The sequence below is a fragment of the Cyprinus carpio genome, chromosome A23 (assembly GCF_018340385.1).
Source record: "Cyprinus carpio isolate SPL01 chromosome A23, ASM1834038v1, whole genome shotgun sequence".
In the NCBI taxonomy this organism is placed as follows: domain Eukaryota; kingdom Metazoa; phylum Chordata; class Actinopteri; order Cypriniformes; family Cyprinidae; genus Cyprinus; species Cyprinus carpio.
The window spans coordinates 12,872,013-12,899,709 of NC_056594.1; the positions used below are offsets into that span (position 1 = coordinate 12,872,013).

The window sequence follows — 27,697 nt, forward strand, 5'->3', positions numbered from 1 at the left end:
GAGACTTATTAGAGGGTGGGATCAGTCGCATGTCGATAGCTTTCATTTTGAGCGCAGTGAGTTAACAGATGAGCACTAATCGGGAATACCCAAAATACAACATAAACAAAGATCCACAGGATTACCAAGAGAAGCGAGACAACAGAAAAGAAGAAATAAGAGGACTGGCTGCTTGACATGGATTGTCCAGACATCTGCCATACAATACTTTTCAAGAGGACTTCAGAGTGATACTTTTTTATTCAATTAGATGATTTAAAACACATTAGATATCTCATCATTTTTTAAGATTTATGCCGATTAGGATTCGGGTTTGAAACGGATCACTATATCTTTTTGAACTTTTTTTTTTTTTTTTAACAAAACCGAACAAAAGTGGAATGTGATCGCACGTATTGGATGTATATTGGATTTATAAAAGGCGCCGGGAGGCACGGAGTGAATTAGACACAGAGTATCAGGATCCTGCGTCTGGACGATATTATAAAAGTAAAATATGGGGAATATTGAGAGTGTGGACGGGCAATCTGAGATGAAGCATCATATCATGCCCTTAAAAGTTCCCATGCCTGACCCAACAGAGCTGGAAGAAAGATTTGCCATTGTTTTGGTGAGTATGCGCTAGTTTTATGTCTAAACATACAATTATATAGTGTATTTTTACTTTTAAAATATTTTGAAAACTTACTTACGCGTTTAAAATATTTACTTTATATAAAGTTCATTTTCACTGATGTATATAGCCTATACTTACATGAAATCATAACATATTTCCTTTATAATTTCCTTAATTTAAAATTAATAATTTTCTCCAGTGTTCCTAACGGTATTGTTTAGCATCTCAGACTTCACAGTGATCAACAGATAAATGCATCGCACAGATGAGCGAAAGGGACGTGTTGACATTTCTTTGATATGCTCCGTATGTCAGAAGCTTTATGGCTTTCTCAAATGTTTTCACCCCCATTTTGTTCCTCGCACGCTTTTCCTCGGTCCTTTTGTCTCTGCAGCTTCACGAGCGCTGATAAATGATGTGAAATTTCGCACGATGGTGAAACAGACACAGACTTCTCTTTACATCCCAAACGTTTAGTTTAGTAAATTGACATACATGCAAAGAGTGTGATTTTGTGAGGGGTGTAATATAATTCATCTCCTCATAGAGCACAGCATTTTCTGAATTCCCCCAAAACTCCTACGAGCGAGAGATGAACGATCCGCCTCTCTCTCTCTCTCTCTCTTTCTCTCTGTCTGTCTGTCTCTCTCTCTCTCTCTCTCTCTCTGTCTCTCTCTCTCTCTCTCTCTCTCTCTGTTGCTTTCGAGCAGACGTTTGTGTTGAACACACACTTAATACACACTCATCTGTCATTGTGAATCTGACATTATGAGGCAATCAGGCGTGTTTATGTAATACAGTAACTGAATCATAACATCGTAACATTTGGAAACATCTGTCAAACAGTCTTTGTAGTTTTTTTTTAAGCCTTTGTTAACCAACTGTTGATTTGCGTTTGGGAGTTAAAAACAGATTAATAGATACTAAATTAATTTTATTCTTTATTAATGTACGAATAGACCCAGTTAGGATATGTTATGAGTTTTTTTAATAATGTACACATTAAAACCGTTTTCAAAGGACGGCATTGTTAGGTGGTTGCTTGGCTGTTGTTAGTCAGTTGTTGCCTATACATTCTCTTATAGAATTTCTTTAGAATTTTTGATTTATTGATCAAAGAGTTCTAGTTTAGCAACAAAATGACATCATGCTTTCCATACTGGACTGAGGATGGAAAGACTGACCATCCCAGGGTGGGTCCGAGGTCAGTTTTTGAGCCTTGTCAGCAGTCTTCTTTAAGTTCGGCCAGATTTCCTCTCCCTGCTTTTACTTTGTGGGAAAGCATAACATTTTGAGTAACATTTTTGTTTCAGTGCTGTTATCGGACGACAGCATGTGCTGGGCTCTGTCTGTCCCACCTGACAGATAAAGGAACATCAAAGTGTGCGTCTGGTAGAGAGCTCTTCCCTCAGGAAAAGAGGCCTTCGACTTCATGCTATGTTACTGATTAGAGTCACACAGGTTGAGAGTGTTTCTTCCGTTAAAGAGATATCAGTGCAGCCTGAACAAAAACATTTATTAAAAAAAAAACGAGCCTCTCTTTTACATTTATAACTTTCCTGACAGCATACATTATACAATCAGTGACCTATCTCAACTTCCCTCATTTCCGCCTCTGATTTCCTGTGTGCTACTGCGTGTGGTGCACATTTAGCTCAGTGTGAGGTTGTGTCTGCTCGTACCATCTCCCCTCCCACAGATGCATGCTCTCAGACGGGTAGCGCATCATGATGTCATAGATGTCGGCCGTGCCAGCACAGTAAAAACCATGCATTGATGGCTTTAACAGAAGCTTAGCACACAGGAGGGCGGGCTGTGCATGGAGACGGATCAGGGGACGAGACCCCTGGGTTACATCAGACAACTTCATGCGGCCCTCTAATAAAAAGCTTGGTTCAAGCCTAAATGTGTCTTATGCAGCGTTTTGCTCTTTTTCCTTTGTCTGGCTGATTCAGACTTCTCGTCATCTCAGCTTTCTGCGGCTGGAAACTGGCGGCTGCCGCCTGACATTTTTCCCTCGTTTGTGAAAGGAAATTGCATTGTAGAGTTGTGCAGCTAGTTTCTCCAGTAGTCCCTGGAGAGTTTGGCTACTGGCTTTCTTGATGATCTTAATCTAGACTATTGCATTGGTTTGTTTTGGTCACAGAGCCTTCAGACTGAAGATTATGATTTTCTTTATTCAAAGTAACATCATCATGACTAAATAAATATATATATATATATATATATATATATATATATATATATATCAGATTATATATCAGATTTCAGGAAGACTTAAAAAAGGATAGTTCTCTAAAAAAAATGAAAATTCTGTCATCATTTACACACTTCAAAGTAAGTAAATGATGACAGAATTTTCTTTTTTTTGGATCAACTATCCCTTTAAAAAGTTTTTTTTTTTTTTGAAAAGCTTATGAAGTGGGTGTGTTAAAGTCAACATGAACTGTTTACTTTACCAAACGTTCCTGGGGCCTGTTCTTCGTACCTCGCTTAATACATCTGAGATGATTTGACAGATGCCAGATCTTCTAATCGTGATAACTGATCTCTGGCTAATTTGGTTCATCAGATGAATTTTTGGATTTGATTAAAATATCTGGATTAAGTTGTCTAAGATTACTGTGTTTTCTCATGTGTTCCCCGTAAAGGGCAGATGTATCGATACTCGAAACACAATCAGCAGTGCAGCAATTGGCTGGTGGCAAGACACCAACGTAATGACATCATATAATTAAAAAAGACACCTGACAAAAACTGACAAATTTCTGGACCTTTAAAAGACAACAAAACTACATAATGTTATAGATAAATGAAATGTCCACTGTTTTTATTTTATTTATTTTATTATTTTTACATGATTCCCAATTATTTATATTCAGGATTACATTTTTTTTAGCAATTAATGGTATTTTATCTTTGAAGAAGATTTGTTATGTGACAGCATTAATTAAAGTTAAGGGTCAAGATCAAGTTATCTGTATCTCCTGCGCTCCATCAAGCCTCTTTCATAATATCTGTCATCACTCAAATTAATGCACGACTCAGATGACTGTACAGCATGTGTGTGACTCTAATACAATTATAAAGTACTTATTTCATCACAAATCTTTCAATGAGTAAAACTGGCTGTGTCTATATTAATTTTTAGTTAACAATAACACAAGTGCTTGTTTCATGTTGTTTTTTAATTATTATTGTTTCAAATTATTGTCCCCTGATTAATAGGGTACACTTGTAATAGAGTAGCAGGGGCTGGGACAGATTTTAAATATCAATTCCACTTAAAAATAATAATCTTCATCAAAATGTAGGCTCCACATCTTTTTGGGTGACATCAACACTTCTCCTCGAACCTGACTCCTTTTTGGCTTTTCACGATCCAATCAATTTGCAATCTGTAATCTGTAATCTTGGTTGATATTTTTCTTGGTAAATGTTCTTTTTCAATCCAAAATACATCAGTCAATCAAAAATACATCTTATTTATATTTTCATTTTAGTTTAAGTTTTAGTAATTTTGCTTTTTGCTTTAGTCATTTTTACTAGTTATAGTTATATTATAATATTTATATTTAATTTTTTATTTATTTTTATTTCAGTTTTAATAATTTTCGTACTTGCGAAAGCAACGTTTCTAATTTTTATTTTAAGTTTTCTAAGTTTAAATTTCTCATCTCATTTTTTATATTTTATTTTCATTTTATTTTATTTCAACTTTATTTCAAATTCCGAAAATTGTTTTTAATAGTTTTAGTTTTAGTTAACAGTAACACAAGTGCTTGTTTCATGTTAACTGTAAATGTGCACTGTGGAACTTTGGAACTGTAAATGAAAAATTTCCTTATTTCACAAGTTACTTATGAAGTTATCACATATGTCGGTAAAAGAAAAAAAAAACCTGCAAGGGGAACAGCGTAAACCTGAAATTTCCCAATAAATCTGACCTGGCAGCTCAAAAAATTAATTGTTATTGAAGGCATGCTCCTGTAGAATGGGTTTTTGTCCATTTTAACTTCTGTAGTGCAGCTTTAAACAGTGTGGGTGGAACCCTACATCCATATGGAATATTCTATGGTAATGGAACACTCTTACGCCTCACTCTGTGTCTGAAGTTGGGGTCTGGCTTCCTAGCTAAACTTCTCCATATGGGCCTCTGTTTTGTTAAAGAGACAGGAGGTGTAATTTTATTTTATTTTTTTCCAGAGGTGCAGCGATGGAGCAGGAGTAGATGTGTGTGATATCCTCTTTCAAAGTGCTCCTGCTCGACTGCACCACGGCAGATTCCTGTGGTCTGCTCTCGGTTAAAGCCACGGAGAACTTTAGCGAGGGAAAATTCCCTTTGAACTGGCTGTCTGCCACCATGCTCCGTTGTAATGACTTTACCAACACTTTTAGCAGGATGTCGTACTGTAGGTCTGTTTCAAAGGCTGCTGGGCTGGTTTTCTTGTTTATCTACTTTGAAGTAGATGGTTATTGTAGTAAACTACTTTTTGCAATTCAAGGAGCTTTATGGTGTGCGTGAGTGTTTAAGTGTGAGCTTTGCCACACAGGAAGAGGCAACACTGTGACCCTTCCAGCCACATTTCTTGTCAGTGTGACCCCTGACACCATGCTGTCTGTCATGTCACAGTATTTGATAGATGTCACTCAGGTGGAACTAATGGAGTCAAGCTGTGGCCCCTGTTTATGGGACATTAAACCTAAATCATTTTCGTTAGTTTGGCCCGTGCTTCATTTATCCGCTCTGTGTTTGGTCAGCCTGCTTTCAGGCCCAAGCGCTTCAATAAAGCCTGCAGGTGGGGTGGAATCAGCCATTGTTTGTTTGTTGAGCCTAAGATTCATGCTGTGGGAGTGTACATCTGTCTCTCCAATGGCCCCATCACAGTGTTTGAGATGGGATGTCTGAGGACTCTCTGTAGGCATCCTCGTCCTACACAAAAACACAGACTCACATGCATGCAGACTCATGTGCATTCAGGTCGGACAGGTTTTTGTGTTGTAAGGTGAATTTATCAGGTCAGGTGTAACTCATTCTTTATAGTTGTTAAATGGGTATTTGTTCATATTTAAATTCATTACAGAATTGCAGAGGTTAAATTTCACAAACAGGTAAATATCAGCGGAGGCTTTTTAAGTGTTAACAAGAAAAAACACACTGTCTGCCTGTGCAGTAAGACAAAAATACACTTTATTTTGAATGTTTTAAGATTTTGTTGCTGTTGTTGTAAGCATAAACCTTATTAAATTTAGAAAAAACAATAAAAGGGGAGAAAACAAGAAAAATGGTATATAGTGAAAAATTTTATTTTTAGGATTTTTTTAAACTTGAAAACATGTCAAAAGCATCAATTTAAATATGTCATTTTTCTATGTAGCTGGCATGCAATATGTTATTTGCAATATGTCAAACAATATATGCTGTTTTAAATTTACATGGCTGTTGGTGTGTGTGTGGTGTGGGGGGTCAGGCTGCTCTCTTGCAGCTGTGTTGAGGGTCCATTCTGAGCAGTGGTTTCCTCTCCAGCACAATGAAGGCTCTGTGAGTGTGAGTGTTGTTTTAGAGCAAGGGCCTCTCCCCCTGAGCCCTTTGTGCTCGTTTCTTTTACTATAGAGCTTGCAGGAACTACTGCAAGAGTTCTTACTTGCAGATAAATGCCACTTCTGCACACAAACTTCTTTTTTGGCTTCTTTTCTCAGGCTCACGTTCAGAAAAAGTGTACTCCTGTTGTTCCATGTATTTTAAGGTTGGCAGGACTGAGTGGGTGGTGACTCTGTGCTAGAATTGACCATTATTATTATCTCAGGGTGGATTTACTCACCATACCATCATGACCAGGCGGTGGCCCTGCTGGCCTCCCTAGCTAGACATTGTGTTTAACTTTCTTCAGGATTCTGCAAACCCAGTTCCACTCTTCCATGCTGGCAACATTTGGAAACTATGGCATATTCCTGGATAGACCCGCTACTGCTGCATGTTAAATAATGTGACACATATAGGTGCTTCTTTCCTTGAGATAAATAATGCACTGCAAAATAAATCAGTATTTTGTAAAAAATTTTAAACTTAAAACAAGATCAATTTACTTGCGATGCAAAAATATTATAAAATATTAAGACAATGTATGTCAATTTGTTTGTATTTTTCTTATTCCACTTTTTTTAAAGTATAAACTTAAGCTCATTTGGTACCCATTTATTATTGGTGATCAATTGTAATGGGTCTTATTGTTATAAATGTTAAAAACAATTTAGCAATTTGAATTTTTTTTGTGTTTTCAGCTTGTTTATTTTCATAGAAAAATATGGCGGCCAGTCGCTTCAAAAAATGGTATAAACATCATTCATTATAAATTGTGATAACTGTAATTAATAGTCGCATTTACAGTTTCAAGGGAATAATCGACAATTGTGATTTTTGTTATAATCGTGCAGCCCTAATATATGTTCAAGAGTGTATGCAGATGTAAATGTTTGGATGTCAAAATGAAGCTGTGTCCTGTGCTCTCATTCCTGTTGTACTCTGCATATCCGTTATGACCTTGTTCCTTTCCATCTCCTGTGTGGTCGACCGAAGACGCAAACAGGACATCCTTTATTTAAGTGTCAGCCAGAACCTCTGATTCACTATAAATTCTATTTGCAGAATTTTTATATTTATAGCACCATACAAGCTCAGTTCTGACTTAGAATTAATCTTGCTCATATTTAATAACTGAGATGTGTTTGATCATGACCCCATTTGAGAGCATTTAAAGGGATAGTTCACCCAAAAATTAAAACTTCCCCATGATTTACTCACCTTTAAGGCATCCTAGGTGTATATCACTTTCTTCTTTTAGATGAATACAATCAGTTATATTAAAAATGTCCTGGTTCTTCCAAGCTTTATACTGGCAGTGAATGGGTGTTATTTTTCAATAGTACAAAAGAAGTCCAATGAAGCGCATCCATCCATCATAAAAAGTGTCCCACATGGCTCGGGGGGTTAATAAGGACCTCCTGAAGCGAACTGATGCATTTTTGTAAGAAAAATATCCAGTAATCTCTAGCTTCCACTATTCATCCGCCTGAGCGGCATTATATTGTGAGCGCACCTACAAAAGTTAACAGAAACTAGACATTACTGTTTCTAAAGTTTAAATATGGATATTTTTCTTACACAAACACATCGATTCGCTTCAGGAGGCCTTCATTCACCCCCCGAGCCATGTGGGACACTTTTTATGAAGGTTGGATGCGCTTTATTGGACTTCTTTTGGACTATTGAAAAATATCACCCATTCACTGCCATTATAAAGCTTAGAAGAGCCAGGAGTTTTTTTTATATATAACTATAAGTGATATACACCTAGGATGCCTTGAGGGTGAGTAAATTATGGGGTAGTTTTTATTTTTGGGTGAACTATCCCTTTAAATACTTAATGTGCCACAGATCCTGTCACAGAAAGTAGAAAGGTACGGAGCCCTGCACATGGCATGCACAAATAAATAGTAGGCTAAATTGTGTGCACGATTTACAATTTTTTCCCTCGATTTATAAATTGTGCACACAATTTACTAATTCGTTCCCTAATTTAAAAAAAACTAATTTATTTTTTCATGCATTTCATGTGCGGGGCTCTGTAGAAAGGAAATCTGCGACGTCACATCTGGAGGCCTCATCATGATCTTCAGTAGTTCCCGAAATCACGCCTTGTGAAAGCAAACACTTCTAAGAAACCATATAATTGAATACAATATTTCTTAAAATAAGGTTCAAGAATTCACTTTCACACAGAATGCCTTAACCAAAGCCATTTTTGTGGTTTTAGATAAGAATGGTCAGGCTGTCCTTGTAAGCTTCTGAACTTTTCTAAAAGGAAATGTGTTTGTGTCTTTGACCTGACTAATGATTTGTGGTGGACATCATGTTGAGCTGCTCAGAGCCCCAGGGATTCTCTTGGTGGAGAAGAGCATAGTGCACTAGTATGCCAGAGGCACACCACAGCTGTAGATCATTGAGGTGTTAATGGCCCCATCAGCATGATGTTATGGGACTTTAAAGTGTCCGTGTTTACCAGTTAACCCTCTGTGTTAATTTGTGTGGGAAGGAATTTCAGTGGGAAGTTTCATATGCAAAGCATTTTCAATGTTCTCAGTTCTGAAGTTGTATTACTAGTTTTATTTTCAGTGAGTGAGTTCATTCTTTTCACTTCTGATTACAGTTGTATGTCCTTGGGCATTTAAACAGAATCTGCGGGGAAATTTGGTGATATGGTCATTAGATACCATCATTTTCGTGTACATAATTATAATTAATAGTTATTATTTTTATTATTATTTCAAGTTATTATTATTAGCCATTTTATTTATTTATTTTAAATGATTATGATTTTTTGTTATTTTAATATGTGTTTATATAAACATTTTTTAAATAATTATTATTATTAGTGTATTATTATTATTATTTTATTAGTAATTTTATTATTTAATTTTTATTTAAGTTTATATTTTTATTTATTTATTAAAAATGTTTACATATTATATTTAGCCTAAATCCTGAATGGTTTGGAATGGGGATTGTTTGTGTTTCTTATGTAAACATCTGGTGGGGGATGGGGTGCAGTTCACCTCAGTCTCTTTCTGTGTTGTGGTGGATGAGACGTTTGTGTTTTGTGGATTTGCTTTTGTTGTGATTGCCTGGTTCAGGTTACTGGTTAGGTTTGGGAGATTAGGTGTCAGCGCGATGAATGGAGGACAACATTTTCTCACACTCCATTTTTCTTGTTCATAGCATTGTTGACTAGCTTTAGAACAGCCCTGACCTCCTGTAGATCTCAACTTTCGTTCCCACCAGCAATCTTTTGGTTAGAGTAAACTGTTACTTAAAAAAAAATTAAAGTTGGAAATCCCCCTGGCCTTGTGAAACCCTTCTTCTTGTATTGTACACTGTTTCAAGAATAAGAGGAACAGTAGCTTCAAGAGTTTGGGTTGATGTGGTTTTGTAAGGCACAGAAATTCACCCATTCACCCAATACTATGTCATTTACATAGGATAGTGATGTCATTGCTTAAGGAAATTTTCTTCAATTAGATTCTATTCATTACTCATTCTTCCAGATTTTTCATAGGGCCTGGGTTTTTTAAGCAGGTGGTCCATGTATGTATATATAATATATATGAAGACATAGGATTTTTTTTTTTAAATTCATGTATTATTATAATAAACATATATTGTTAAATTATATTTTAAAATTAATATATTATAATAAAATTAATACATTTGGTTCAGTAATGACCTGTTCGATATTGTAGAAGGTTATTATATTATAGAAGGATTATTTGTTAATGTTAAAGTGCCCCTATTATGTCAATTTTAAGTTTCCTAATATTGTTTTGGGAGTCTCCTACAAATAGGTTTACATGCTTGCAAGGTCAAAAAACACTTCAGTTTTCTCAAAATCTACATTTTATATCACCTGGTTTTCCAATTAATCGTTCGAAGCAGTTCTAAGATTCAGTCTCTCTAAATCACTCCTTCCCATTAGCGTACTCTGCTCTGATTGGTCAGATGGCCCAGTCTGTTGTGATTGGTCTACTGCATAAAGCCATTGCCATAGTTCCATTATGCAGATGTGTTACACGTAACGTGTAGCCGTCAGGGAAGTGGGATTTAAATTACTGACGATTTGTTTCGGCTGTTCAGAGTTGATTTTTTCTTTTGGGAGACAATAATTTATTTATTGTGGACTTTCTTCTTTACAACTTTACAGATCTGTGTCTCTGTCTGTGTTTTTGTGTTTGTGTGCATCAATTAAAGCTGCACATTAATGTAGGTGAGCGAAGTGTATAGGTTTTGGTCACATCCTTGGGGGTGGAAAGTGTCATGACTTAGTGAATTAGTTCTTCAGAGGTTTATTTTGAGCCCTAACCAGACGACTTTGGCAAATAGAAACAGGTCTCACTCCACAAGGTCTGGTTTTCAGATTGGTTGTAAATAAGATATTGTTGAGAAAAAGTGCAAAATATAGATGGGGGTAAAACTTCTTTTTGTGAGAAGAAGGGAGAAAACAAGTATTTTATTGTCTTGACCAGGCTTCATGTAGTATTCAAATTCCTTGCGTTTAATGCAATGAAGCTGGGCTTTTTTTTAGAAAGGAAAAAATGATTGAAAAGTTTTAATATTTTACTGTTTTAATATTGACTGTACAGGGTTCAACACACTTTTCCCCAAAAGTGCCAAAATATTTGAAAGATTGAGAGGAAAAAAGCTTTAGCAGGCCAGTGTGACGTACAGTAAGAGTCATTGTTTCACATTCAAACTTACAGTCCACTATACCTGGCAGGGTTCTTGTGCATTCCTCAGGTCTTACATAGACGCTCGGCGCCTGGGGACCTATTAGATAGAGCTCAGTAGCTGAAAGGGGGAGACGGTCAGATGGGGAGACGATGTGTGTCTGGCGCTCTGCTCTGGTCTAGTTGACTATGCTGACATATGCTAGATCCATTAAAAGGATACGAGACCCCAGACTTCCCCTTCATTTTTCCCGAACTACAGTAGGCTGCCATTGAAACTCATAAAATGGATTCAGGGAGGAGACTCTACCTGTTGAATTAACAGCCATTTAGATCAGTTTGTAAACCGCTCTTATTGGCTTTAGGGTTTCAATTATATTAAGCTTGCAGATTTAAGTTGGCTTTGGAGGAGTTTATGTTGGATGTCTCCCAGAGTCTAGTCTCAGGCATGGGAGCAAACGCTTGGAGCTGTACATGGGTGAAAAACATATTTGCATTGTTTGTGTTTAAAAATGCAGCTAAGAATTTTTGCTCACATGAACTCCCACTGCCCTCTCAGAGCGGACAGAGAGCCAGCCAAATAAGGCTGTAAAAGTGTGTGGCCCTCTTTCAAACATGCCATAGCTGTCCCCCTGGTGAAGACTAATATTTGACCACATCAGTTTAGGGAAGAAGAGCGTTTTTGTGCTGTTTTCAACATGAAATCGAAATTAACCCTATTTAATTTATTAATACATGTTCCTGGTCTTATTAATGATTTATAAGTGCATGATATTATATATATATAAAAAAATGATGTTTGTCTTCATAAACATTTATGAAAATATTTTGCTTGGATATTGTAAATATAATATATAATATAATTTACTGTATTATAAATGATTATATAATAGTAACATTTATAAAAATTATTATGATTTATGTTCAATAAAATAATAAAATTAAGCATTTAAATAAAATAAATAAATAAATACATGTTATTTAAAATAGCTATAATTAATGCAATAGTTATAATTTTAGATTTCTTTATTTTATTTAAATATTGTAAATTATATTTAATAATAATAATATGACTATATATATATATATATATAATAATAATTATGACTATAAATAAATAAGTAATCATTCAATCAATCAATCTTGTTTCACTCAGAAAAAGTACAGTGATGATGTTTGATACAAATATGTTTCATGTTGACTTTATAAAGTTTACATTGGTATTTCTGGCTGTGTTACAAGTCATAAACAGGAGACTGCTTCTCTGGATGAGAAATCACATAATAGGTTCATTTTCTTTGACTGTATGTTATCTTCCTGTCTGACCTGTGCTGTCCATCATGTGTGATGTTTCGTAAAGAGGGCTGTGTGTGGCTGGGGTTTGTTCTCCCCTTCTTTTCTTTGTCTTTTGAGCTCTTTATGTCTCTTCATTCTATGCAGTCTGATACCCGACAACAGATCAAGCTACTGTTCTCTGAAGGCACATCTTTCTAGCTCATTTTGCCTGCCCCACTACCTTTTCAGCCAAAAGTCCCAATTTCTGTAGGTAATCTTCCCAACTGCCCCTGTAATTTGTAGCACAGTCTTTGCCCACTTTCATTGTCAGTAATTCACATGGTCCATCTTGTCATGTGGCTTTCCTTTCCCACGCTTCTCTTCCTCTTTTCATTTCAAAAATTCATTGTCTTATTAGAAAAGAGTTTTTCCATACTTGTCATTCATGTAAAAATACATGTTCCCAGAAACTAAAATACACTGCACTTAAGTCATTTTTTACTCTAGTATTAAATTGTAAGTGTTCTTTAGTTACTCAGTTTTTGGGTAGTTGGAGTCACTGATACCCACAGTCTATTGTTCAACATAATCATTTGCCAAACAGCTCAACATGCCAGAAAAAGGAAATGGTTCTTTGTTGTGTCTGCACAGTCACCCTTTCACAAACTAAACTGGGATCAAACAGAAGCTCTTTTTGTCCCAGTGGTGGGTAGCATCACTCTTATTTTGTAAGTAAAGAGCTTTAGAGAGTTGATTTTATGTTTCATTTTCAGACACTGAAAAATGAAGGTATTTTCATCTTAGATGTAAGATGTGGGCCTCTTTTTAAAGTCATCATGCCAATAAAACAAGACTGGAAAGGTCTAATGAGATTTGCAAAATTAGATTAGGAATTAGCAGTTAGCAAAACCTTTTGCTATAGCAGAGTAGCCAGGAAGGTCTTTTGGGGAAAGTAGAACATCTGCTTTATTTTGTTTTTGTTGTTTTGCATTCATATTTTTGGATATGACCAGCTTTTTATATTGTATAATGTTTGCAGATGTTTCATACTGAATGTGTGGGAATTTTTATGCAAAAAACAAAGTGCTTTTATCACATTGGACAGTGTGCCATCTCAGCAGTTAGGAGTGCATTCAGTTTTTTGTCATTTCAGACTGCTGTTTTTAGTGTGGCCTAGAGTGGACAGGCTAGTTTTTTTCCATAAATTTCAAAATCTTCGTAGTGTTTTCTTTGATCTTACTTCAGTGAGCTTTAGCATTAATGGTCCTTCTTTGATTCAAACATGGTTTTGTGCTCTATCTGTTTTTTGTTTTTTTTTGGTACTTTTTGTACTCAAGTTTCATTTGATAGGGGGGGTGTTACTTCAGAAGTTTAGCTAATAACTAATAGCTGTGCAGGAAACTCTTGGGCCATAAGAAAAACCCCTAGGGTAAATACCGCACAGTTTACTGCACAGAATCTTAAACTCATTTTCTAGGACGCTCATTTCTGTAACAGAAAACAAAGACGCCTAAATCTCAGAGAGCTACTGTAGATCAGATAAAGACTCTTCTGAGCTCTTTGTAGCCGCTGTTATCAGTGATGTGGCACCAAATCCTGGATCATCATGTGTATGGAAGACTGGAACCTCACTGTGCTCTAAGTGCCCTAATTACATATCAGACCAACAAATGGTCAAAATACAATCCCCCCAGAAGACAGCTGTATTGCTCACAGGTTGCTCTTTCATAGATTAGGAGACCAGAGCTCTTTAAATATCAACTTTGTGTCAGATGTTTTTCCTAAAATTGCTCATGAGAAATAAAAATAAACAAATTAGGTAATTGTTGACATATAGTAAAATAGAGCTCTGCAATTAATATGGATAGCAAAGTGCATATTTGAAAATTGATAAGAAATGTTTGGATTCATATTGAAATCTAACTTTTAATTCCAGACCTTGGTGTATTGGCAAATATAAGACTTTGTTGACATGTGTTCTTTAATTTACATGTTTCTCAGAAGAAAATCCGAGAATCTCACTGCTGTTTAGGAGAAAAAAATGAATAGTGAGATTATATTTCTTTCAGATTTGATCTACATGCTCTTTTGCTGTTGACAGAGGCTGGATGCTTTCAAATTGACGCAGCAGAGATGATGGTATTTTGTAGAATTTACGCTCCTTTCTTCCTCAAAAACAATGGATGAGGTTTGATGTGTGAAATGTTCGGAAGCAGTGAGCTCATCACAAAGAGCTGCCGTTTACGTCATTTCTTAAATGCTGCATGCTAACAAGTGTAGGAGGCACCCACTCCATCCTTGACATTTAAGTTGTAGAGAGCACAGAGAGAGAACTTCAACTGTTGATCAACCCAAAATCTATATGCTCAGTTGAAGAGAAGGGAATGGAGAGAAAATAGGGTAATAGAAAAGATTGTAGGATAATTTATAGCCAAATTCATTACTGTTATAAACAGGGCACATTCTTTCTAAAGCTGTGGAAATCCGGAATGCACAATGTTGGTCACAACTGGGGGGTGGGGGGGGGGGGGGGGCTGTGGGCATTGGAAGGGGAATAGTGGGAGGGAATGGTAATGTTTGAGATCTTCACAGGCAGAGCCAAATAACATTCTCCAGGACCTCTGTCATTTCTGCTTAAGACTGTTAAGTTGTTAACTTTTTAGACATTGCAAACCCTAGTCATCATAATTGGGATGTCTTCCAGTCGAATGTGGTTTCAAACAAAACAAATTTACTACATGGCCAGTCTGTCTGCTGTTGAATTAAATGCTGAAAGACAAACTGTCTGAGAAACACACACCAGATTTATGATCTCCAAACTTTGCTATACCTCTGTATTTCCTGCACCACTATTTTCTACAGGTAAATCTAAAGCTCCATCGCATTTTATTCTATTCTAAATTCTATTCTAAACTATTCTAATTCAGTTTAGACTTTTGTCTATGATGAGATAAAAAAACTAACTAATGATGAGTACTTTCAAAACAATGTTTCCTGAAGCTTCAAAATCTTGTGTCAAATCTGTGATTTGGAGTATGTTTGGAGTCTGCAAGTCACGTGATTTAAGCAAAGTATGTTTTGCCGTATTATTTTCATGATAATATGAAAAACAAATTATGCTTAAATTATGATTTAATGAAAATGCATCAAATTGTTTTGTAGAACATGGAATTTTACAAATTTTCAGTGTTCTCGTTGCTTTTACGCAGCTTTAACCAGTAGGTGTCCTTGCCGTCTGGACTTTTGAGTGTTTTGAAGCAGAATCGTTTTGCAAAGGAATTGGTTCAGTTGATTCAAAGTTTAGAAAACAGAATTCACTTATGACCTGATTCTTTTTATGAAGCACACAGGTTATCAGTTTAATTAATCTGATGGATCTTTCACTGAATAAAAAACTGCTATGATACATACTGCATTCACCAGCCTTTCCCAGACATCTCACTGAGTATGATTCATTTGGGCTTGTGGAAAGGCTTAATCACTTTACAGTGGAAATAAATTGTCTTTCAACACATACAGTAATCACTTTCCACAAATCATGGAGTTAATACCACTGGAAAAAGGTTTTGTTTATAATGTCATGGTCATGTAATTTCACTGAGATGTTATGTTGCCTTGGCAGTAGATTGTGAAGCTGTTGGCTTTTGGTGTGGATGAATCACTCTAACTATAGAGTGCAATGACATAGGTGATAGATAGATGCTCGGATGAGTGTTGATATAAGTGTGAATGGTATCTTCAGAAAAAACAACTCTTCCATCTTCAAAGGAAAACCCACTGAGAGGTCTGTAACATGCTGTGGTGATCTGCTGCTCACTATCTGAAATCATAGCACAGAGTCTCAGGTTAATAAAGAGAGATACCGTGTTTGTTGAAGACAGTTGTCAGCTCACACCCCACGCACTGGCTCAGTGTGTGTTCCACTATTAACGACATTTAGAAGACAAATCACACACTGATCTGTTTGTAGTGCAAACGTGACCTGATATCAGAGAGTCGTCTTGTTACAGTGCAGTGCCCTGTCTATTATAAGAAGTGTCAGGACGAACAATGGTTTATTTATCATTTGAACAATAGCATTATTATTATCATCGCACCGGTTGAAATGGGAATCATGAGCATATATATCTCACATTTACACTACCGTTTTAAAGTTTGGAGTCAGTAAGATTTTTTTAATTTAAAGAAATTCATATTTTTGTTCATTAAATTCATTGAAATTGACAATAAAGACATTTATAATGTTACAAAAGATATTCATTTACATGAAAAGCTGTTCTGTTTAATTTAATATTCATTAAAGAACACAAAGATATTAAGCGGTACAGCTGATCATGTGACACTGAAGATTGGAGTTATGGCTCATGAAAATTCAGCTTTGCCATCACATAAAAAAAAAAAAATAAAAAATAAGATATTATATAACATTTATATTAAATTGTAATTGTATTTCACATTATAACACATTTTACTACTATATTTAGTTTTTTTTATGGAAGCTGTTATGAACATGCTGACTTGCAATTTAATCAAAAGCATTATTATTTATGGAAGCTGTTATGAACATGCTGACTTGCAACTAACTTGCAAGTAAAATTCACTTTGAGCTGTTGCTCTGCTGTAAAAGAAGTTTATGCTCATGTTTATGTGGCTTATGTGGAAGTGTCCAAGTTACATAATTGTGTATTTCTGTAAACTTTGGCACATAAGTCATACTTCAACTAATGGAGTTTGCTTTCTAGCAACACCCAAGTAAACACATACACACTGCGAACCACTCAGAATACCTTAGCAACCGCATAGCAACACACTGGCAATCACCCACAATTGTGGCAGTGAGTTTAACAAAAGCAGTTTCCTTCAGAAAATGTAAAAATTTTGTTTGAAATGGAGAATTTAGTAAAAAGATTTTCTTGATGTCTGAGGATAAATATGATTTCAAACAGGATATAAGAAGTCAACACAGGATGTGAGGTCATAGGCTGCAGGGTTTCTTGTGTCAGACCGCTGTGACCCAAAGAAAATGAGCACAGAGACGTCTCCATGGATACATGGCATCCTGTGTGTTCTGATGCGAAAGCGCTCTCTTGTTTTTCAGAACTCTATGAACCTGCCCCCAGATAAAGCACGTCTCCTCCGGCAGTATGATAATGAGAAGAAGTGGGACCTCATCTGTGACCAGGTACAGCCTCCACAATCTGCCCCTGTTAACTCACACCCTTGCCTCTGTAAGGCAGTCCAGAAGAGCACGCCTTCAAGAATGGTGTTATTGACATGACATTTAAAATATATATATATTTTACAGTTATTATTAACAAGAGGAAGTTTTTGCTTGCCAGTTACTGACACACAGTTTTATCAGATTTTAAAGATTTATCACACAGAAAAAAAGGCAGGCACAGGATCATACCAACATTTCACCCAAAAATGAAAATTCTATCATTGTTTGCTCACCCTCATGTTGTTCTAAACCCATAATCTTCTGTGGAACACAAAATTGATGATTGTACCCGTCGTTCCTTTCCATGTAGCTGTGTACAGTGTAGTTCCATGTAGTTGTAGAATGAATGGGGTCTGTAGCAGTAGTTGTTTAGACCTTTTTATGATAATTTTATAGTTATTTTATCCTCAGTCACCATTCATTTTAATTGCAATGTAAATAGTGGCCTATCCAGTCTTCAGAATTTCTCCTTCTGAGTACATACTTTCATACAGATTAGGAAGAATATGAGGGTGAGTAAATGATGACAGAATTTCAGTTTTTAGAGGACCCGTCTCTTTAAAAAAACTGACATGTCTTGTTAAAAACAGGGTCTTGCTTAAAAAATGCATCAGTGCAGTAAATTATGACTTTGTGCTACATTTTGTGCGTGTTTCATAAAACTTTTTGTAAATGTCTTGTCATGCATCTTGACAAATCTGTGCTAATGAAAAATGGAGTTCATAGTTACAGAAAAAAATTGTTTTAAGAAAAATTATATATTTTTTAAACAAATCAACATGAAATGGTTAAGTATATGTGTATGTGTTAGTTAAAACAGAACATTCATCTTTTGTTGGAGATGTTTTTGCCTGTGTATAACTGTCTCCCCCTCTCCTCTGTGTTAGGAGCGTTTCCAAGTGAAGAATCCTCCACATACATACATCCAGAAACTACGTGGATATTTAGACCCAAGAGTCACACGCAAGGTCAGCATCATTCGCCAGATTGAGTAACCAATGTCTATTTTTCACCTGGTTGCATGTGAACGTGACTTACAGCAGTTAAAGGGGTTGTATTATTAGAAAAAATATATATATAAAAATCACCAAAAATTTTACCAACTTCACCAAAAAATAGCTTGTTTAGTTCCAAAATTGTTATATTTATGTATCTTTATTCTTTTGCACAAAAAACCCCAGAGTATCACTATAATCATACCACTGAGAAAAAATGTAAAAAAAACAAAACAAAACAGTTTGCAGTCAGTAAAATTACATTTTTATTCAGCAAGTATGCATTAAATTGATCAAAGCCAAGTCAAGTCAAGTCACCTTAATTTATATAGCGCTTTATACAATACAGATTGTGTCAAAGCAGCTTTACAGTATTAAACAGGAAAACCTTGTGCTGATGATGCAAGAGGAGCAAAAAAAAGCAAAAGTAAAGACATTTATAATTTTACAAAAGATTTCCATTTAATAAATGAGTGGAAATATATGCCGTTCTTTTGAACTTTCTATTTGTCAAAGAATCCAATAAAACAATCACGCTTTCCACAAAAATATTAAGCAGCACGGCTGAGTTCAACATTAATAATAATAATAATAAGAAGAAATGTTTCTGGAGTACCAAATCAGCACATTAGAATGATGTCTGAGTAACGGCTGCTGAAAATTCAGCTTTTGCTGTCACAGCAATACATGACATTTTAAAATATATTAAAATGGAAAATTTTTACAGTCTTTTTTGTTTGTTTGTTTGTTTGTTTAAACAAATACATGCCGATAATCATCCGTTTGTCTGTGTGTGCAGAAATTCCGCAGAAGGGTTCAGGAATCCACCAAAGTCCTGCGAGAGCTGGAGATATCGCTGAGAACCAATCACATAGGGTGACTAATTCCTGTCTTCTCTCATTTAATTCTTCTTTTACATCTCTTCGTCTTGTGCTGATCTCTACACCCCTCCAAACAATCACCCAGAGTGACATCCCATGATCCTCCAGTAACTAATGCAGTGAGGTTATGAGACTTCTGTATGCAGTGCAGGGAACAATAGCCTTGCTAGTGGTATGGACGGGAAGCTGTGGTATTGTTTGGCTTTCCCCTCTAAAGAATCACTCTTTCTTTGTTCTTCCTGTTGTAGAAAGCTAGATGTAGTGTTTGCTTGTGCACAAATCCCTGCTGTTGGGCTGTTCTGCCAGCTTCCCTGTGCTTACAATGCTGTCTGTAGACCTCGGCAGTATCCAGATGGTTTTTATTCATCCCGTTCCTCACACACCACCCCCTTAGCAGCTTCAAGCAACTCAGGAAGCTGGGTTGTGTATGCTGGAGAGCCAGGAAGCTTGTAGCATCCAACAATGTAGTGTGTGAAAGGACACGTATACACACACACACACACACACACACACACACAAAGGTTTATAAGTCACATTGATGAACCCATACAAAACACTGGGATCAACTTTTTTATGTTTATATTCTGTTTTTAAGGGCACGCACACTTATTGAATACAAAAAACAATGTGTTGTGAAACTGTAAAACCATTTACACACAAACACATTACAGAAAAGCATGCATTGTATGGTACATCTGTACCAATTGGATTAAGACACCCATAAGTGATGGGGAATAACTAGTAACTTTACTACATTTTTCAATAGTTCAGCTGTTTTGCAAATTACAAAATGCTACAATGTTGTATTTAGTTGCATTAAAATTTACAGTTGAGAGAAATGAGGAATGAAACACACTCATATAAATACCATTGGAAAAATTAATTTATTTGTTTGGACCATGTACAGTAAATGAATGATTCAAAATAATGCTTCATTGATTCAAGTTTCCACAAAGAAGCAATTCATTTTAGGTATTTTGGCAAAATATAATAATATATAAATATATTATGTTGTATGCTGCTGTTTGTTGTTTTTAAATCAGTTGTGCAAAGTAGGTTGAATTCTAGTTTATGTTAGTTGTGTACTGTATCTTGTTATTTGCGAAATAATGTGTTTAGTTTAAGATAAGTTTATAAGATTGGAGCTAATCGTTTTGTGTTAAAAATATGGCTTTACATTAAAATAATAAAATTTAAATTTATATCATTTATTAAATGATATTATAATTAATAATAATGTACATTTATTTTAATAATATCATTTTGTTATTATCATTAAACATTTTATAACAAGTTTAAATCATACATTTAAATGATGAATTATATCATCTTATGTTTAAATATTTAAGAAGATTTTGTGTCTTTATATTTAAGATTTTGTTCCTTTAAGCTGCTTTATCTCAAGTCGCTAGTTACTTTTTTTGTTAGTTTTGTGTAGTTTAGCTCACTACTACTTTAAAAGATTAAAAAGCTATATTCAGTTCAAATTACTATAAATTATGAGTAGCTGTGCAAACTACAGGTTCAAAGTAGCTTCCTGAACACTGATACACACACACACGTGAGCAAAATCCCAGAAAACACTGGTAAAAAATTATTATTAATTACTTCCTTTGTCTTCTGTGTGAGCCATAAATAACCAATACACTCCTCTCTCTTGCATTATTAAGAGCAGCCAGGAATTTGTAATGTGTTTCTCATTAAGAAAAAAAAAAAGAAAAAGAATACACAGGCTATTTTCACTTTTTTGGGGGGCTGGATGAAATGGAACAGAAGACTGTTTATTGCATGTGTCCGATCCCTGGCCTCTTTCCGATGTGCTACTCTTTGCTTTGCCAGGACAATCTGAAATAGCATCTGGCCGGACACGAAAAGAGTCTAAAGGGGAGCAGGGAGGGGGAGGTGGTAGACAGGAAGCTGATGATGGAGTGAGCCCCCACCACCTTTTCAGTCTGAAAAGTCTGTTTCTTGCTCAGTTCCACATTTTGTCTGTTTTTCTTGTGCTCGTTTGGGAGTCTGGTAGCTTTTTTTCCTTATGCATCTATAACCATTTAACAATAGAGACAGATTTCAACCAATCATTATAGCTTGTGTTTGAGAGGTAAAATAAGAATGAAAATGAGAGACGTGCAGAAAAAAAATGCATGTATAGAAAAAGTGAATGCTGCACAGGGAAGGCAGACTAAACACTCCCACTGTCAGAGATTTAACCTTCTCTCTCAAGCTATGATCTCCACGTTCTTTTGCTCTGCGTGGTGGGAATTCCTTTTGCTTTGAGTTTCCCCTTCAGAAATCTGGAGTTAAATGAAGGAAATCTAAAACTAGCCTCCATTCTGTACTTTCCATCTCAGTCTTGCCAAGCCTTGTGGGTGAAAATGTCTTGGGATTTTAAAGTCAACATGAAACAACGTTCGCTGTTTCCATAATATGATGTATTATACATTATACAATATACAATAGGATATTCAACAAAAAAGGGGCGGGATTTTATTTTTTTCTATCAGGAATTCATTGGATCATGAAAAGTCAGTGTTCTGTAGCGTTTGCTGTCAGTTGTGAAGGATTTCGTCTCTCTTAAAAAACTGTTGGCACTCATTGGTACCCATTTGGAAGATTACAAAAACAAACACTTTTTTCTGTTGCACTAATGTCACAATAAGCCCTGGAACATATATTCAGAAAGTAAATGGGATCAATTTCATTAATTTAATGCTCACATCTTAGTCTGAAGCTTAAGTTTGTTGTCATATTGATAGTCTAAAAAAGAACAGTTACATTTCTTCACCTTTTTTATCTTCATTTCTGTCTTTCATATTTTCCACGTAGTTTTACTCTTTGTTAATCTGATCCTGTTTGCTGATTGTTGTTGATGGATGTACATGACTGTTTAAAGGACTGGATCGGTAAATAGGATTTAAAAAAAAATCAAAAACAGTAAAAGCAGTGATATTTTAAAATGTTATTTCAGTTTAAAATAGTTTTTTTCTATTTTAATACATTTTAGAATGTCATGTATGCCTGTGATAACATGAATTTGAATTTTCAGCATCCATTACGCTTTTTTGTCGAAAACGTCATACATTTTTTTTTAGCAATTTAATGCATCGTTGCTGAATAAAAGTATTAGTTTCTTTAAAAGAAAAGTTTTTTTTTCAAGTATTTAAATGGCAATGTGAGTGTGTTGCTTTCAGAAGGATGTTAATATGATGCTTTGAAATCCCTCTTTAATGTGGCAGGTGGGTTCGTGAGTTCCTCAACGATGAGAACAGAGGCCTGGACATCCTGGTGGAGTATCTCTCCTTCGCCCAGTGTGCCGTCATGTGAGTGACACCCTAAAAACAACCAACCACAGGCATCTTCACAACACACCAATCCAAGCACCATCTGTAGGACATTTAAAAGATCAAGTAGCCAGGCTTCTGCTGGAGACAAAGGCTGTGATTAATTCACTGTTGTTTAATGATTATGAACGTGCTGGATGTCTCATTGTAGGCGTGCTGCGTTCTGTTTTGCGCTTTGTTATGCCATGCTATAATGTGCTGCTCTCTGCAAAATCCTGGACCCCCTGTTACTGAACTCTGTTGCTAACCTTCCCAATCCTTACCCCCGCCCTCCTTATGTGGGGTTCCCTGTCTATGCGGCTCAGGTTGGATTTTGAAGGGCTGGAGAATGGTGAGGACTTTTCGCTGGACAATGCTAAGTCCTGGAGCAGGTCCATTGAGGATCTGCACCAGAACGGCTGCAATACACTGGTGCGCTCTGCACGACAATCCGTCCTCCGGTATGTATTAGCCTGCTTGTGCTTGCTACGCTCTGCCTCGCTTTAAAATGATGTTTGCTTATGTGATGATAACTTGCATTTGTTTGGTTCAGGCTGCTGGCCAATCAATGTGTGTGTATATATGTGTATATATATATATATATATATATATATATATATATATGTGTGTATATATATATATATATATATATATATTATATATATACATTTTTTACATAATTTTTATTTTTTTCACTTTCCAAGAATAGGGTACAAAAGAGCTTCAATGTCTTAAAAAATGTATCCTATAAAGCAAACTAACTACTTCAATAAACTGTTCCATTTAAAAAACAAACAAACAAAAATAGATTTTTCTGATTATTAATTTGTATGTCAGGCTTTACAGGGTTAAGTACTATGTTAATTTTTTTTATGTTTATATTTGTTACTTTCCAGTAATAAACATTCAATTAATATTAAAACGGACATAAAGTTAAACAAAAACTTTCTAAAATTACAAAATAAATAAAACCAAAACCAGCTTAAATAAGGTTATGAGAAACAGTGCTTATCCACCCAGTAGGTGCTAGTTTGAACCAAATATTGGTTTGTAGTAATTTTTGTTTTAAATATTTTCTATAAATAAAATAAATATATATTTGTTTGATCAGAATTTCTTAAAATAAAATAGTTTTGTGTCCCATTGGTTTATTCAAGTAATTTCACCCTTTCTTTGGAAAGTGAAAATTACTGTTCCATACTTAACAGTTCACTTCCTGTCTCACTTCACACATTTTAAAACATGTGTTAATGCAATGACAGGAAGATTGCTTTGCACCTGTCACATGTGTGCAGTATTTAGCCCACTGAGCCATAGCCACACTTCCTGAGAGTACATAACACACGCAGATGAAAGTACCTCTTTATATGGTGCATATGAGTGATTGTTTATGTTTTGTCAAATCAAGCACAGCTCTTGTGAACTACTAAAGTTGTCCTTCTATTACAGTTATGGCTCAGCTGCCAACAGCAAAACCATCAAGAACTCCAGATTAGTCAGTCAAAAGGATGATGTGCATGTGTGCATCATGTGCCTCAGAGCAATCATGAACTATCAGGTACAGGATGCACAGACCTGATTGGTCACAAAAACCTCAGGGACATCTGACTTGATTGCACATAGAAAGGAAGTAGCAAATAAAAACTGTTCTGTCAGTAGTATTATGAAGTTTCACTGAACATGACAAGTAACCTGTTATTCTCCAGAATGTTTTTTACATCGGTGTCACCAGTTAACAAACGGCAGCACAAAATCTAAAATGAATCTCCATTGCATTGTTGTAAATATTTTTTTTAATATACTTGTACCACATTGCTTTTTCCTTTCTCATTCCTAGTATGGCTTCAACCTCGTCATGTCTCACGCGCATGCAGTCAACGAGATTGCCCTAAGTTTGAACAATAAGAACCCAAGGTAAGAATTAAGGTTCTGTATAACAGTGTTAAAGGGATACTCCACTCCAAAATTACATTTTTGTCATGAATCACTTACCCCCATGTCGTTCCAAACCCATAAAAGCTTTGTTCGTCTTCGGAACACAATTTAAGATATTTTGGATGAAAACCGGGAGGCCTGTAACTGTCCCATAGACTGCCAAGTAAATAGTGTCAAGGTCCATAAAAGGTATGAAAGTTGTAGTCAGAATACTTCATCTGCCATCATCTGGGTTATATGAAGCGACGAGAACACACAGCATACGGTGATATGGAGAGACACAGAGGAGACCGTTGACAAAGGAATTACTGAATAAAGTTATTATTTTTGTTTTCTTCGCTTACAAAAAGTGTTCCCGTCACTTCATATAACCCAGATTGCACGTCTGATGGCAGATGGAGTATTCTGACGACGACTTTCATACCTTTTATGGACCTTGACACTGTTATTTATTTGGCAGTCTATGGGACAGACTATAGCCTCCAGGTTTTCATCCAAAATATCTTAAATTGTGTTCTGAAGACGAACAGAGCTTTAACAGGTTTGGAACGACATGGGGGTAAGTGATCAATGACACAATTTTTATTTTGGGGTGGAGTATCCCTTTAAAGGTCCACCCATAAATGAAAATTCTGTCATTTAATCACCCCCATGTCTTTCCAAACCTGTGAGCATTTCTTTTTTTGTATTTTTGGACCAAAATGTACTATGAAAGTCAATGGTTTGTTTACCAACATTCTCCAAAATACCCTCTTTTGTGTTTCACATAACAAAGAACCAAACAGTTTTTGATCCCACTGACATTCATAGTATTTTTTTGTTCTTACTATGGAAGTCAATGGGACCCCAAACTGTTTGGTTACCAACGTTCTTCAAAATATCTTCTTTTGTGTTCCACAGAAGAAATAAAGGTTTAGAATGACATGAGGGGAAGTACATTATGACAGAATTGTAATTTTTAGGTGTACAATCCCTCTAAGGGCCATTCACAGAGAACTTGTTTTTTGTGTGAATAGTCCCTTAGTAGGTAGCTACCTGATGAGCCTGATGCAGTACTTCCAGTGACCTTTAGTTTTGTTGGCGCTGTAAAGTAGGGGATTTTGTATCATTCAATCACAGCTTTAAACTGTGCTGTAAAGGCTTTTCTTGGATTGTGTCATTCCAAAACAGCACCAAAAAAAAAAAAAATTACCCCACCTACGTTTACTGATACTCAGCATCAGACTTGACCCAGTGAGAGGCTCCAGATAAAAGTGTGCTATCATGTTTCTGATTTTGAAAATTGTGTAACAATAGACACAAAGCTGCTGTTCTCCCTGAAGGATAGATCTAAGCAGGTGTGGGTGGGTAATGATCTGTCAAGTTGGTAATGTTACCCGTCTTATTGTTTGAGTCCTGCTCTTGTCCAGTTGAATGCTCACAGAAGCTTTTGCTCTGCCTGTAGAACAAAGGCACTGGTCCTGGAGCTGCTGGCTGCTGTGTGTTTGGTGCGTGGAGGCCATGAAATCATCCTCTCAGCGTTTGATAACTTCAAAGAGGTAGTTCCTGTGACTTTTACACCTGCATGTGTATTACACCATGGATGCTATATTATGCTAAAAAAGTTGTTTTTATTCAAGTTCATGCACATGTAAAGCCAATTAGCTGGGCATTTTTTTCCTTCCCACATGCATTTGTGGGAAAACACCACATCTTAAGCCAGTCGTTTCATCCAACCCACGTCTCTGATAAGGATCAGTGTTTTTTTTTTGTGTGTGTGTGTTTGGGCAATTGCCTGCCGACTCAACCGTTCACTCAACCTCTCAGTTTTGTTTGACTAGTCATTTAAAAACCGGAAAGGGGACAATTATCCTGTAACTGTCCAACTCTATCCTGAGAAACCAGGAGAACTAATCAACACAGCAGTCATAACAATGCTGTGAGAAAGACTGACATAAAATACTGCCTGTAGACTGGCAGAACTAGTCTTCAAAGAGTCTGTGGTTGACCTAACTTTGAATTTAGACTAATGAAATAAATGTTCCACATGTAAATCAGCAAAGCATTATGAACAAGAAGCTGATTGAAGTATTTGAAATGTTTCTTATTCTTCCATAGTGAAATGTGAGGGCCTAACGTATTTCCTTTTGTTATTTCAATCTCCTTCTTTTCCCATAAAGTCTACAATAAAGTCTGAATTTGAATGGGGTCTGAATTCTCCATCTGTCTCAGCTTCACTAAACCCAATAACCTCATACTCTGCTGTTTCTAGAACTAGAAGACTCAGTATTTTCTTCTATGTTATGTGTGTTTTTCTCAAAGTTTTGGGATGGTTATTTGTGAGGATATAAGAGCTATAACTATCACACTTTAGATTTATAACACTTGACGAATCTGTTCATACTGGACTCAAAATATGTGCAGGTATGTAAGGAGAAGCACCGCTTTGAGAAGCTGATGGAGTATTTCCGTAGTGAAGATGGAAACATCGACTTCATGGTAGGTGCATGAAAGAACTCCAGAATTTTGTATGAGACCAACATGGATGTGCTTGACTGTGTGGTTTGTGTCTCAGGTGGCTTGTATGCAGTTCATCAACATAGTGGTCCATTCGGTGGAGGACATGAACTTCCGTGTACATCTGCAGTATGAGTTCACTAAGCTGGGGCTTGATGACTTCCTGGAGGTATCCAGTCAATGTTCAAACTAATCTAAAATCATTCAGTGTTTAAATAGCCAAGTTAAGTAAATAGTCAAGTTTGTTGTGTAGATGTCTTTTTTTATTTTTAATACTGTTGAATATTACAGTCTCACCACATTATAAAACATTAAGGAATCCCCTGTGTTTCCTACCAGAAATCCAAGCACACCGAGAGTGATAAGTTGTCGGTGCAGATCCAGGCTTACCTGGATAATGTGTTTGATGTTGGAGGTCTGTTGGAGGATGCTGAAACAAAGAATGTGGCCCTGGAGAAAGTGGAGGAGCTGGAAGAACATTTGTCACATGTAAGAACCATTAGATACTCTTTTCTTTCATTATTGCTGTTATTATTATACCTCATACACTCAGCATACATCAGCTAAAATGTGAAAAGCCTCATTGCTTAAAAATGATGCAGAGCAGATTGTTATAATAAATAAAATATTTTTTATTTTATTTTTTATTATATTTAATATTGAATATTAAAAAATAAACA

The 27,697-nt window shown here is 35.9% G+C and overlaps 1 protein-coding gene across 5 annotated transcripts in view; it reads left to right on the plus strand.

Annotated features, from left to right (window-relative positions):
* The first annotated feature begins 5 nt into the window (after window positions 1-5).
* Window positions 6-27,697, plus strand: part of LOC109101122 (formin-like protein 3) — a 39,826-nt gene continuing 12,134 nt past the window's right edge. For 3 of the 5 annotated variants that reach the window (XM_042713779.1, XM_042713780.1, XM_042713782.1), the window contains exons 1-12: window positions 6-610; window positions 17,268-17,351; window positions 18,278-18,358; window positions 19,185-19,261; window positions 22,503-22,586; window positions 22,913-23,047; window positions 24,036-24,144; window positions 24,424-24,500; window positions 25,966-26,059; window positions 26,925-26,999; window positions 27,076-27,186; window positions 27,357-27,506. In XM_042713779.1, coding sequence (XP_042569713.1) covers window positions 497-610; window positions 17,268-17,351; window positions 18,278-18,358; window positions 19,185-19,261; window positions 22,503-22,586; window positions 22,913-23,047; window positions 24,036-24,144; window positions 24,424-24,500; window positions 25,966-26,059; window positions 26,925-26,999; window positions 27,076-27,186; window positions 27,357-27,506 — 1,191 coding nt within the window. In that variant the 5' untranslated portion in view covers window positions 6-496. The remainder of the gene's footprint in view (window positions 611-17,267; window positions 17,352-18,277; window positions 18,359-19,184; window positions 19,262-22,502; window positions 22,587-22,912; window positions 23,048-24,035; window positions 24,145-24,423; window positions 24,501-25,965; window positions 26,060-26,924; window positions 27,000-27,075; window positions 27,187-27,356; window positions 27,507-27,697) is intronic. The other 2 variants (XM_042713778.1, XM_042713783.1) reach the window with 2 other exon arrangements.